The 12795-nt window shown below is 40.5% G+C and overlaps 1 protein-coding gene across 2 annotated transcripts; it reads left to right on the top strand.

Annotated features, from left to right (window-relative positions):
* Positions 1 to 6685: 6685 nt before the first annotated feature.
* BEX3 (brain expressed X-linked 3) lies at positions 6686 to 8165 on the top strand. Of its 2 annotated transcripts, XM_007992397.3 has the most exons (3): positions 6686 to 6716; positions 7122 to 7200; positions 7602 to 8165. In XM_007992397.3, the coding sequence occupies exon 3, from the start codon at positions 7614 to 7616 to the stop codon at positions 7917 to 7919; it is 306 nt and encodes a 101-aa protein (XP_007990588.1). In that variant the 5' UTR covers positions 6686 to 6716; positions 7122 to 7200; positions 7602 to 7613; the 3' UTR covers positions 7920 to 8165. The 2 variants fall into 2 exon arrangements, with proteins under 2 accessions (XP_007990588.1, XP_007990585.1); XM_007992394.3 differs by lacking the exon at positions 6686 to 6716 and having other exon boundaries at positions 7116 to 7200; positions 7557 to 8165.
* Positions 8166 to 12795: the final 4630 nt, after the last annotated feature.

The raw sequence follows: 12795 nt of genomic DNA, 5'->3' as shown, positions 1-12795 counted from the left end.
AAATAAATAAATAAAATTGGCCAAGTTCTATGGACTGAATGTTTCTGTACCCCCAAACTTCATATGTTGAAGCTTAATACCCAGTGTGATGGTATTTGGAGGTGGAGTCTGTGAAAAGCAATTAGATCATGAGAGTGGAGCCCTCATGAATGGGATTAGTGCTCCTATAAGAAGAGACATGAGAGAGTTTGCTTCCCCTCTTTCTGCTCTCAATTATGTGATGTTACAAGGAAAATTAACATCTGCAAAACAGAAAGTGGGTCCTCATCAGACATCGGATCTACTGACATCTTGATCTTGCACCAGAACTGTGAGAAGTAAAGGTTTGTTGTTTAAACCACTCAGCTGCTATTTTGTTATAGCAGCCCAAACTGACTAAGACACTAAGAAAATGAACAAGTGAAAAAGATTTCTTTCCTGGGAGTTAGTAGATCTAACAAAGCTATCTCTATATCTACTTCTACCACTACCCTCTTTGGTAACCTGGGCAAGCACCTTAATTTTTCTGGGTCTCAGTTTCTCAATTTGAATAATAGGACCCTTGTACTAAAATATTTCTAAGGTTGTTTTGGTTTTCATAGTACACAATCTGTGAAGGCCTAGTACTTGAGATCATAAACCCTACCCTATAAATCCAAAATTAGGCAAAGGCATAGAAAACACAGCTATAAAATCCACTGTTCTATAAGCCTACTAATCCATTCTTTTGGCCTCACAGTTTATTATCCTATTTCCTATATCCTAGCCCTCAGAGACAATGGGCTTGAAGAACATACAATAACCTGGGACATAGTCTGTTGGGCGTCCAAAGCAGACAATGGTTTGTGACAAAAGTTTGTCTAGGCATGTTGACAGACTTCAGTCTTTCTTCCTGAGATATGAGTGTAGTTAATGAAAGCTCAGGGAAGGGACCAGAGGTAATTGTTTTCTTCTTTAATGAATCTGGACTTTAGACAAATAAGGGAACTTCAGAAAACAACTTTATCCTGTGCTTTGGGAAAGACAGAGGATTGAGAGTCAGGAAGTGTGTGGGAAAGGTCAGAAGGACCTTGAGGCTTCCTCTTCAGTTCAGCATGTCAAAGCACCATATCTTGGGGTATCAGTTTCTGAGCCCCAACATTACTCAATATAATGGAAGGTCTTTGACAAGAGGGCCCTTGTCTATCCTGTTTCCTCCTGCATCCTTAGTACCTAAAACAGCAATTTGCACATGATAAATGCTCAACTATTATTTGTTAAAAAATAAATTTTTTATTGGCCATGTTTATTTCTTTTGTAAACTACTTATTCATATCCATTTCTCATTTTCCCATTGGTATGTTCATTTTTTTATTATTAATTTGTGAGAGCTCTTTAAATATAATGGATGTTAACTTTCTTTTTCTTTCACGTATTTTTGGTTTCCTAGGATGGCTGTAACAAAGTATCCCAAACTGGGTGGCTTAAAACAACAAAAATGTGTCCTCTCATGGCTCTGGAAGCTAGAATTTCAAAATCAAGGAGTCAGCAAAGCCATGCTTCCTCAGAGGCTTTGGGTAGAGTCTTTTCTTTCTCCTTCCTAGCTTTTAGTCATGGTTGTCCATACTTGGCATTCTTTGGCTTGAAGCTGCATCACTACAGTCTCTGCCTCTGTCCTTGGATTGGTTTTCCTCTTCTTATAAGGACACCAGTCATATTGTATTAGGGCCCAGCTTAATGACATCACCTTAATTTGAGTATATTTTCAAAGGCTCTGTTTCCAAATGACGTCACAATCAGAGGTTATAAGGCTTAGGACTTCAATATATATTTTGGGGGGACACAATTCAACCCACAGCACATATGGTATAAATATATTTCTCCCGTTTATTCTCTGTCTTTTAAATTTGTGTGAAAAATCAGGTCCCCTGGCCAGGCGCAGTGGCTCACACCTGTAATCCCAGCACTCTGGGAGGCCGAGGCGGGCGGATCACAAGGTCAGGAGATCGAGACCATCCTGGCTAACACGGTGAAACCCCGTCTCTACTGAAAGATAGAAAAAATTAGCCGGGTGTGGTGGTGGGCACCTGTAGTCCCAGCTACTCGGGAGGCTGAGGCAGGAGAATGGCGTGAACCTAGGAGGCGGAGGTTGCACTGAGCTGACATCGTGCCACTGCACTCCAGCCTGGGTGACAAAGCGAGACTCCATCTCAAAAAAAAAAAAAAAAGAAAGAAAGAAAGAAAGAAAAAGAAAAATCAGGTTCCCTTTGTTGCACTGTGTACTAGCAATGGAACTTACATGGGAGTAATAACAGTGAAATAAGATAAAGCGACTTCATGAACGTTTATGCACGAGTTTTGTTACTCCTCAAAGTTCATCCCTAAGTCCAGGAAAAAGTAAGAAAGGTGCTCGCCCCGGCCTGAATCTAGAAGGGCCAAAGGAGTTCTCTTGGCCTACACATAGTCCAGCTAATGTCATCAATTTAGGAGACTGTATAGGGCAGAGCTCCTTTTCCACCAGAGTCCTAAACGACAGGAAAGAGTGGCCATGGGTCTCTGGTGTCTCAAGATATTATCTGCAATCCATGAAATAAAGAAAAGAATAGCCCTCAGTTCTCCAATAGATAATGAGGCGCTGAGTATTTGCTGCTTTCATGTTCAGACATCTTAGTCTCATTGCCCTTTTATTTTTTCAGACTAGATACCTTGAATTAAATATGTTATCTCCCAAATCATCGAAACTCTTACAGGGACACCCTTAAAATTTCATCAGATTCATTCCACATTTTGGAAATCTTGGCATCAAAGTTAACAACGGCCATAACTTAGAGGAAAACTGGAGTAGGCATAATTTCCTATATTCTTAATACCTAGTTTCAGTCTGTAATCAGTGCTTAAATTTAGAGAGAAAGAGAGATTCATAATAAAAGAATATCAATAAAGCATCAGAGAGGTACATAGAGAACCTATTCTGGGCAGGAACAGAGATACTCGTACCCATAGGGCCCACTAGGGCTCAGACTACCTTCTCCGAAGCCTAGCATTCACACAGGAGAGATAATGAGAGGAAAATAGGACAATAACCACAGCCCAACCGGGTGCATTTCAGACAAGTACATGTGAGCCATATCATGGCAATACACATAAAGATTTCAGCAAAAATGAGCTTCCTCTGATGGGATACTAATACAATAGAGGGATCTTCACTAGTTGAGGTCAAATCATGAAACAGTTTTATTTTTCCAATAACTGTATCAGCAGTGTTCTATCACACCCTCCCCCACTTCACACAGGGTAATGGGCTTCTTTAACTACATTTCTGTCCAGTTCTCCAACTTTTCAGTCACTATTGCTTATTAAAATAGTTTCAGTCAGACTAAAGATTTGGTTCTATTGATTTTCAAATGCCAATCTCACTTTTCATTCTGAGTCCTCCTGGTCCCTCTAGGGCAGATTAGAATTGAGGCTCCTGGGTTTGAAACATGTGTAAAATGTGTGTGTGGATAAGAACCATCTAATCAGTTCACCTTCTCTTTGCCCTTTGGGACACATGAATCCCAAATGCAGAATATAGTGTCCTTCTAACTTGGCCTTGAAAAAATTTCTGCTTTTGTTCTCAACAGTGTGCTATCTATTTCCAACTCCTCAGAAAACTCCAAGGTCAAGAAAACATCTCAATCAACTCCTATTCACAACATTTTAGTAAAGATAACAGCATTTCCAGGACAATTTTCACCTATCTTTAAAACATTACTTTATTACAACTAATCTTCTATATAGCATAATATCCAATCTGGATGTTACAAACAAATGTCTGTTTTCATCCAAGGAAATTTGGTGGTTTTGAACAAAGGATTTATCCAAGATAGGTCAAAAGAAAAAAAACAAAGCATTTAGCCACCAAAAGAAATAAAAATCCACTTGCTAAACTTTATATCCAATAGTCACATCACAATGGCTTCTCAGCTTTCAGATTTTTTTCTAGGTAATTCTTAATTTTCACAAAAGCTTTTCTGTATTGCTCTAAATACAGTCCCCAGAATGAAAAACAACCAATTTGCCTCAGTACTGGATACATTCATTCAACAAATATTCAGTAATCACCTATTTGGTGCAAGGAACACTATTAGTCATTGGGTATGCAAAATAGAACACAGTAAGCATGTTTTGGGCCCTGATGGATTTTAAGAACAAGTGGGTCTAGGTAAGGAAAGAATCATACTCTGCTACTCTTCAAATCATGTTAGAAACCATCTCATAACGATAAAAATAATGTCAACAAAAATTGATGACTTACTATGCTATGTAGTAAATTATTGTTATGTGTAATTCTAACAATCCTTGTTTCACAGAGGAAGCACACAGACCTTGATAAGTAATTGATCCAAAGTTGAACATCAAGTAAACAGCCTACTGAATTTGAAACCAGAATTGTCAGATACTACTGTTCATGCTTTGAAACTGCATCATTCCAGCTGATATCATTAATATAGCAATCTGTATAAAAAGTTCTTAACTGTGAGACAGAATCCAGGAATCACTAACATTTCTTTAAAAGACAAATATTGAGTGTGATTTTATAATTTGATGTTTTGGAGTTATGTATTAATATATCTATATACTTCTAGAAGAATATATATGTAATTTTATATGGAATTTATATTTCCAAAACCTCTAACTACATATGCATTGGGCATATACTCTTCCTTTATTCACTGTGTCATCTGGTTTGGCAGGGCAGGAAATTCTATAGGAGTCTGGGGCCAAAACTAGAGTAAGTAAGCATTTGTCTGGCTTATCTTGCCTCAGTGCTGCATTTAATGCTTTTGGTTCCTGATCATAAACAACAGATACTAAATATTTTTTATAACAATGCCACTTTCCTAAAGATATCTCCATTTTCTAGCTGTGATAATTTTTTTAAAAATGATTTCAAGTTGGAGAAAGGAACATTTGCACTCAGGATGAGGTTCAGTCTCAAGTTAAGTTGTTTCACACATCCTCTGCTTTTTTCTAATATATTTTTAAACATTCACACCAAAGGGTAGATGGTTTTGAAACTAATTTCTGCATAATATGTACTTAACTTCTGAACTCGTACTAAAAAGATATTTGTAGGGGTGGTTTGAAAGGTTTGGAAAGGAAAGCAGGGAATAAAAGACTCCCTTTCTCTGATGACTGTGGTATCAAAAACATCAAAGTTACATAAAATGGTGAAGATCTGACGACTGGACTGCTCCCTGAAGATTTACTTTACAGATCATTTTGAAAACACCAACTGTGTTCAGAAAGAGTGCCGCCTTTTTATAATTTTTTATTTTTATTATTTATTTATTTATTGAGACACAGTCTCACTCTGTGGCCCAGGCTAAAGTGCAGTAGTACGATCCCGGCTCACTGCAACCACCGCCTTCCGGGATCAAGCGATTCTCCTGCCTCAGCCTCCCGAGTAGCTGGGACTACAGGCACACGCCACCATGCCCGGCTAATTTTTTTGTATTTTTAGTAGAGATGGGGTTTCACCATGTTAGCCAGGATGGTCTCCATCTCCTGACCTCGTGATCCGCCCGCCTTGGCCTCCTAAAGTGCTGGGATTACAAGCGTGAGCCACCACGCCCGGCCAAAAATAAAATTTTAAACGAGCTAGTATGTATCAAAAGTAATGGTTTGATGTTGTGTGGAGCCCAGAGAAAATATTTCGTGTGGCACAGGTCAACATAAACAATGACAGAGATTTCATTCTGCAGGATAAAGCATTTCCTTTTTTTTTTTTTTTTTTTCGTTTTTTTTTGACAGGTTCTCGCACTGTTGCCCAGGCTGGAGTGGTGTGATCCCGGCTCACTGCAACCTCCGCCTCTCGGGTTCAAGCGATTCTCCTGCCTCAGCCTCCCGAGTAGCTGGGATTACAGGCGCCTGCCACCACGCCCAGCTAATTTTTGTATTTTCAGTAGAGATGGGGTCTCACCATGTTGGCCAGGCTGGTCTCGCACTACTGGCCTCAAGTGATCCGCCCGCCTCGGCCTCCCAAAGTGCTGGGATTACAGGTACGCCACCACACCTGGCCAGCATTTCTTTCAAAATTAAAAACTTATAATTTATAATTTTCGGAAGCATGCAGATTTTTTAAGGAAATAAAAAGAAATATATACAGCCCACTCCACTTCCTTGCCCCTCTTTCTGACAAGTGCCCTCCTGCCTCCCCACCTTAGCCATCACTCTAAATTTTCTAGAATGGTAGGACTTCAGGGGCTACGTGGGCATTGATAGCTGTGCACACGCAAGGGGCAGGAGTGGGAGTGCAGCGCAAAGCATGTTGCCAGGTAGAAGAGGAGAGAAAGCAGAAAAGGCCAAAACCAAGGCCTGAAGTGAGAGGGGGCGGTGGTGGATGATGCAGACCCTCCCTGGTAACCAGAGGAGGGCAAACTCCAACCGCAGAGCAGTGATGCCACTTGTGGGCCCTCAGATTGGAGAGGACCGAGAAGAGTGACAGGGCTGTGCGCTCTGGGGCACTTCACGCAGACGGGAGTAGGGAGGCTGTTTTTTGCGCGTGCATATGGCGGTTGGGGGGAAGGGGGGGATCCTGCTGCACTGGCCGCCCAAGTTGGGGGGCGAGCTCGGTGGTGACGCGCGGCCCTCACGTGACCCAGAGCTGCAGAGCGACGCAGCCTTCGGTGCAGTCGTCACTCGCGTCTGGCTACCAGCTCCCCGCTGCCCTGAGCTCGGCGGGCTGGCATCCGGCCCGGGAAAAAGCGGAGCAGGTAAGGGCCCCGGGGCCCGCGCGCCCCGGCCATGCCAGCAGCGGCTGACCGACCCCGGCAACGGGCGCAGAACAGCGCAGGGGTCCCCGCCAGTTTTCTCCACACTCCAACATGCTTGGGAACATAGAGGCCCCCAAGGGTGGGGAAGCAGGGGCGGCTGGGTTTCCAGGGGCGGCAGAGCCACCAAGAGCGATGGAAAACCACCCCCGAGTCCCTGCAGGAAAACGGGGAACACCGCGGGGGGCGGGGCGGCCGAGGGTGGGGTGGGAGCGGGGGGTGGGAGACGCGGGGCGCTGGCAGCGAGGGGAGCCCGGGCCTGGGGCAGGGAAAGGGCCGGCGGCGGCTGGTCCTCGCTAGCGTTCCGCTGCAGCAGCCCCCACTCCCCCAACCCCGGCCCGACTGCAGGTCTGCGAGGCTAAGTGTCCCCGCGGCGCACCTAGCAGCGAGAATCCGGAGGAGGAGGAAACTGCAAGGATAGGCCCAGGTCGGTTCGAGGGACGGTGGTGGGGCGGGGGTCGGAACGTGAGGAAAGCCCAGTCTGAGACCCCAACCCCCTCCACCCCATCCCCCACTCCTATACCGGTCCTCCATTTTGGTGCCTGCGAAGCTCTGGGAAAGAATCCTGGGAAAGGAAAAATGGTGGGTTTGGGGGAAGGGAGGTAAGGGGAGAAAGCTGGAGGGAGGGGTTCTAATTGGAGGCCCCCTAGAGGACGCACGGAACTTCCAACTTGGGAAAAAATGAAATGAAAAAATCCTTTGATATCAGGGCTCTGAATCCTGCTGGTCAGTGCACCAAGCATTCAGTCTCTCTCCTTGCCTTTGTCTTACTTGTGTTCAAAGAAAAACAACCAGAAAAAAAATCTCATCATGGCAAATATTCACCAGGAAAACGAAGAGATGGAGCAGCCTATGCAGAATGGAGAGGAAGACCGCCCTTTGGGAGGAGGTGAAGGCCACCAGCCTGCAGGAAATCGACGGGGACAGGGGCGCCGACTTGCCCCTAATTTTCGATGGGCCATACCCAATAGGCAGATCAATGATGGGATGGGTGGAGATGGAGATGATATGGAAATATTCATGGAGGAGATGAGAGAAATCAGGAGAAAACTTAGGGAGCTGCAGTTGAGGAATTGTCTGCGTATCCTTATGGGGGAGCTCTCTAATCACCATGACCATCATGATGAATTTTGCCTTATGCCTTGACTCCTGCCATTTATCATGAGATTAATACTGTGATTCCCGCTGTTTTCTTTTTCCTTGCATTTTCCTAATATGCCTTTACTGATCCGTTTGCTGTGAACCCTATGTTATTTCCATGTGTCAAGTGGGTCTTGTGTTGCCAGCTTCTATTTGGAAATTGCCTTTGCACTCAGTCTAAGTTTCTGTCAGCAGTAGTTTCACCCATTTGCATGGAAAAATTTAAAGCTAATAAAGCAATTTAAAAAGCAATCTATACATTTATTGTCTCATTAAAAATGTATACTTGCATTTAACAGATGAACTAAAAAAAATCTGAGATTAAATACACTAGAGTGTTAATTGGGGCACATTTCTGTGTGATAACTAATCCCAGCACTTTGGGAGGCTGAGGTAGGCGGATCACGAGGTCAGCAGATCGAGACCATCCTGGCTAACACGGAGAAACCCTGTCTCTACTGAAAAAAAAAATACAAAAAATTAGCCGGTCATGGTGGCACACGCCTGTAGTCCCAGCTACTCGGGAGGCCGAGGCAAGAGAATGGCTTGAACTCAGAAGGCAGAGGTTGCAGTAAGCCGAGATCACGCCGCTGCACTCCAGCCTGGGCGACAGAGCATGACTCAGTCAAAAAAAAAAAAAAAAAAAAAGATGATATGTGACATTTTTTCCTTTTATTTTCTGGAGTTTGAGAAGCAATGAAAATTATTTTTCAATGAGATTATGAATGTAGTGCAGATACATAACAATACTGGCTCAACAAATTTGAAGAGTAAACTAAGTATCCTTCAGTCTTAACTGAAATAATAAACCTTCCCTTTATTACAGATACATTCCTTTAAAGAGCCCGTTTTCTGCTCTGTGAAATGGGGAACAATGCTTGTCTTACAGGGCTACTGAGTGGAACTGATGAAATGTGGAACTGTGTTGGGCTGACTTCTGTTCCCAACTCCCCAACATTTAACAGGACCGGGACCCCCATCAGGTACTTAGGGAGGACTGGAGGAATTATCACTCATGTTTACTAGTCCAGACAGTGAAAATAGGTGGGTTCCCCCATGTCATTCTTGTTATTTGCAATCCTCCTGCTCCCCTGATTACTTATTAATAATAAATTCTTAACTGGCCACACTTTCCTTTCTGCTGGATCCTGTTTCTGTTGCTGTTGATGAGGTGCTAGGGTCTTCAAGGTAACAAAGCCCCACTGATTTCTCTGGAGTATCTCATGAGCCAAATCCCCATTTGACCTCTATACAATTGTGGAGAATGTCTTTATAACTTAAGAGTTATATTTATCCCGGTGAGTACAACTCTTGTGGTTCTTGGGATTACATTGGTTCTTAGAAAAATAGCCCTTTCTGGTTTTCTTTCATAACTCCTTCAAATAACTCAGACAAGAGTGCACTGGTAACTAGCTCAGGAAATGCATCTAAGTGTGCCCTGAATTGCATTACTGCAAACCTCCACAATACAAACAGGCTGAAGGCTTTATTTGTGCCTGTGTTTCTATCCTTGACATGGATTTTCTCAAAGGAGGCTTTTGGCAGGCCTGCCCACCCAGTTTAACAGACTTACCCAGACCTGTAAGTTAATTGGGAGAACACATTTTCTTTAACGCGGAAACACACTCCCTTCTTGTCCATACCTGAACCATGAAACTACTTTGTAAGTTCTTAAAAACTATATTAAGTATTTGGCATTGTTATTTCTTTGTGAGTGTGTGCCCTTTTCTCCAGACAGTTTCTGGTATGGTGCCCGACATAGTAGATATGAAATTACTAATATTTTGATTGATTAGTTAACTAAGATAGAGTTAGAAATCCAGCTCAAAACTGTCCCTAACTCACTATCCTTAACTAAGGGGCCAAAGGCAAGTAACTAGTTATGTGGAAAGCATTACATTGTTTCCAAAGGAACATAGCAAGGAAAGTTTCTAACTCAAATTCTGTAAACTTTTTTTTAAACCTTGTATATGTTAGTGTTTAGGGAAACATAGACCCCTTACTTGAATCATAATCACCTAGGGAGAGTGTTAAAGATGATGACAGCTGAGTGCTATTCCCACCCACTACCAACCACTGTCACTACCTGAATCACCAGAATCAGGAATTACTATTTTGACAGTTTCCCAAGTGATTCTCACACATCTGAGTTTTGACAACATAGGCATAGAGAAACATTGACAGTAATTACACCATTTTACAAATATCGTGATCCAAATTACCTTACTTAGTTGATTCCACAAAGAATATATGTTTCCAAAGTACAGCATTCCAAAATTAGACTACATTAGACCATCAATGTATGTTTATACTTAAACCAGTACTGTTTTATCCTCTTTTCAAATATCCTATTAAACTAATGCCTTATCATGAATTTATTATTAATAATAAATGTATAATAATTATGAAATTATTAAATAAATTATGCATTATCATTTCTATGCCAACCTGTGCCCTTTCACAACAATGATTTTGTCTTAATCTCCCTGGAACTCAGTTTCTAGCACAGTGCCTAGTATAGTAGACGTTTCATAGCATAATAATTCATTTAATTAATTCATTTACTAATTAATTATTAAATTATTTTAGGATTATATTTTATCTAAAACAATATATAACAACATTTTTGAGCCTGTGGAGTTTTTTTAAATACTTTCGTATGTTAAAAGTTTCTATAAAGAACATTTTAAAATGTTAATACTTTTTATAATTATTTATATAATGTCATCATACATATTTGGATCATGAATATAGGGAGAATATAAACAAAACCATAATCCAGTCATCCAAAGATGCCATTCATAAGTTTTTTAATCTTCATCTTATATTTTATCATGACAAAGCTAGGCTTAGAGCCTCTTGTGAGGAACACTGCCTCTTTCAAAACCCCTGCCAAAGAAATATATTTAGCTTGCCATGTTTGTTACTGTTTTTCTAATCTCTCCTCTCCACTTATCAAAGCTGATTGACTCACATTTGATCAGCTTTCGGTTAGTTAGCTCTTGATTTTCAAAACTCAAACCATCACATTTCAGAAGTCCACTCACAGTGATCTAATGTAGTCCAATTTTGAAATGTATTTTTGTAAATTTAGAAATATAAAGTAAATATATTTATTTATTAGAACAGGACAGAACTATTTATTTATGAAATTTAAAAATTGTCTTAGAAGTAGAAAAAGTTTTGGGTTTCATAAATGAAATGGGCAAAATTCCACGTCTACTCTGTCTCCTTTCCTGACATCACATGTATTATATAGTAAATACACTGATTTTGTTTAGAAAGGTCCAGTTTTTAAATTTTCAGAAAGATAGCATGTTATGTAGTTGATATTTCATGTGTAACCAGCTGGAATGCTTTCTAAGTGATATAACTCTACATAACCCAATAAATATGGCATCCCTATAAACTTGAAAATCTAATTTAAAAAAAAGTTTGCCAGACGTTTGAAAAGTCACAATTAGCATGTTTAGAAATTTACTCTGATGGAAAATATTTTCTATTTAATAAAAATAAACTTTGCTGAGTTTCATATGAAGAGAGAAATCTTCAGATGTATGCCCATTTTTAAAAATCGTTTTCACACAAATGAACTTTGTGTTTCTGACTGTAAAGTAATGCATTTTTGTTGTTGCTTTGAGCAGAAGAAAAACTGTATTAGGAAAGTTTTAAAAATATTTTATTCAACACCTTGTTTCTTTTCCTAAGATCACATGAGTATCAATTAATTTTAAGTTGTCTATTTTTTCCCTAAATTAATGCATATTACTTAGTTTGTAATTAAAATTTGGTTTTTAAAAGAGGAAGCAAACTAATGTGTCAGTTATTACAAGAGTGGAAAATTTGTTGAAAAAGAATAATGAATTTCAAACTAGTTCTGGATCCTTTAGCTGATTATGTAAACTTAGTAGTTATTGCCATGGTAATGCATTAGTGTTTACTATACTCATTGGTAAAATGGAGATGATAATTTCCAGGGCTGCTGTGAGACCCAAAGGAGGTAAAGGGCATGTGAGTGAACGGTGTTGGGTGACTTCATGTTTTCACCTGTACATTCGGAATCCAAGTACCTCAGATCCCCTTCAGCTGCTTGGAGTGGTAGCCAAACTATGTCACAGTCCCACTCCATCCCTCAGCTATGATGACCTACCCACTCCTCCCAGTTCTGCACTCTCCACTGGTCTTGATCACTACAGATTTCTCTAGACACCTCAACGTTTTAATGTCCCAGTTTATATCCTATAGAGGTGTGCATAAAGACCTACTTGAATTACAGTTGTGCTAGTTTTGGTAGGTACTGTCTTAGTGATGCTTGGACCATGGTATGTTTTATATTTTTAGCAAAAGAGGCCTTTTTCTCAGCTTGTATTTGTGGTTATAGGGTATTAGGGGCCTAGTCTTGCTTTTTTATCCACTCCGACAATCTCTGTCATGTAATTAGAGGGCTAAGACAATTTCCATTTCAAGTGACTATCAATATGGTTGTCACACAACCACAAAGTTCCGTTAATTTTTCAGTCTTTTCTCTCTGTGTCTCATTTCAAATGGTTTCTTTTGCTATGTCTTCAGGTATACTATTCTTCTACGATGTGTAATCTGCCATTAACTTCATCTAGTATATTTTTTCATTTCAGATATTGTAGATTTTATCTCCAGATGTTTAATTTGAGCCTTTTAAATATTTTTTTATATTCCATGTCTCCACTAAACTTGTTCACTCTTTCCTGTAGCTTCTTGGCCACATGCAATGAAGTTCTAATTATCTGCTTTTATGTCCTTATATAATTCTACCATCGTTGTCATTTCTGGATCAGTTTTGATTGGTTGCTTTTTCTCTCATGATGGTTTTTATTTTTCCTGTTTCTTTGTAGGCTCTTGATTG

This window comes from Chlorocebus sabaeus, chromosome X (genome assembly GCF_047675955.1).
Source record: "Chlorocebus sabaeus isolate Y175 chromosome X, mChlSab1.0.hap1, whole genome shotgun sequence".
Taxonomy (NCBI): Eukaryota; Metazoa; Chordata; class Mammalia; order Primates; family Cercopithecidae; genus Chlorocebus; species Chlorocebus sabaeus.
Note: the sequence above shows the minus strand (reverse complement) of the source record. Positions and strands in the feature narration are given on the sequence as shown.

Coding starts and splice junctions, on each gene's coding strand:
- BEX3 (XM_007992394.3), top strand. CDS start 7,584: ATGGCAAATATTCACCAGGAAAACGAAGAGATGGAGCAGCCTATGCAG.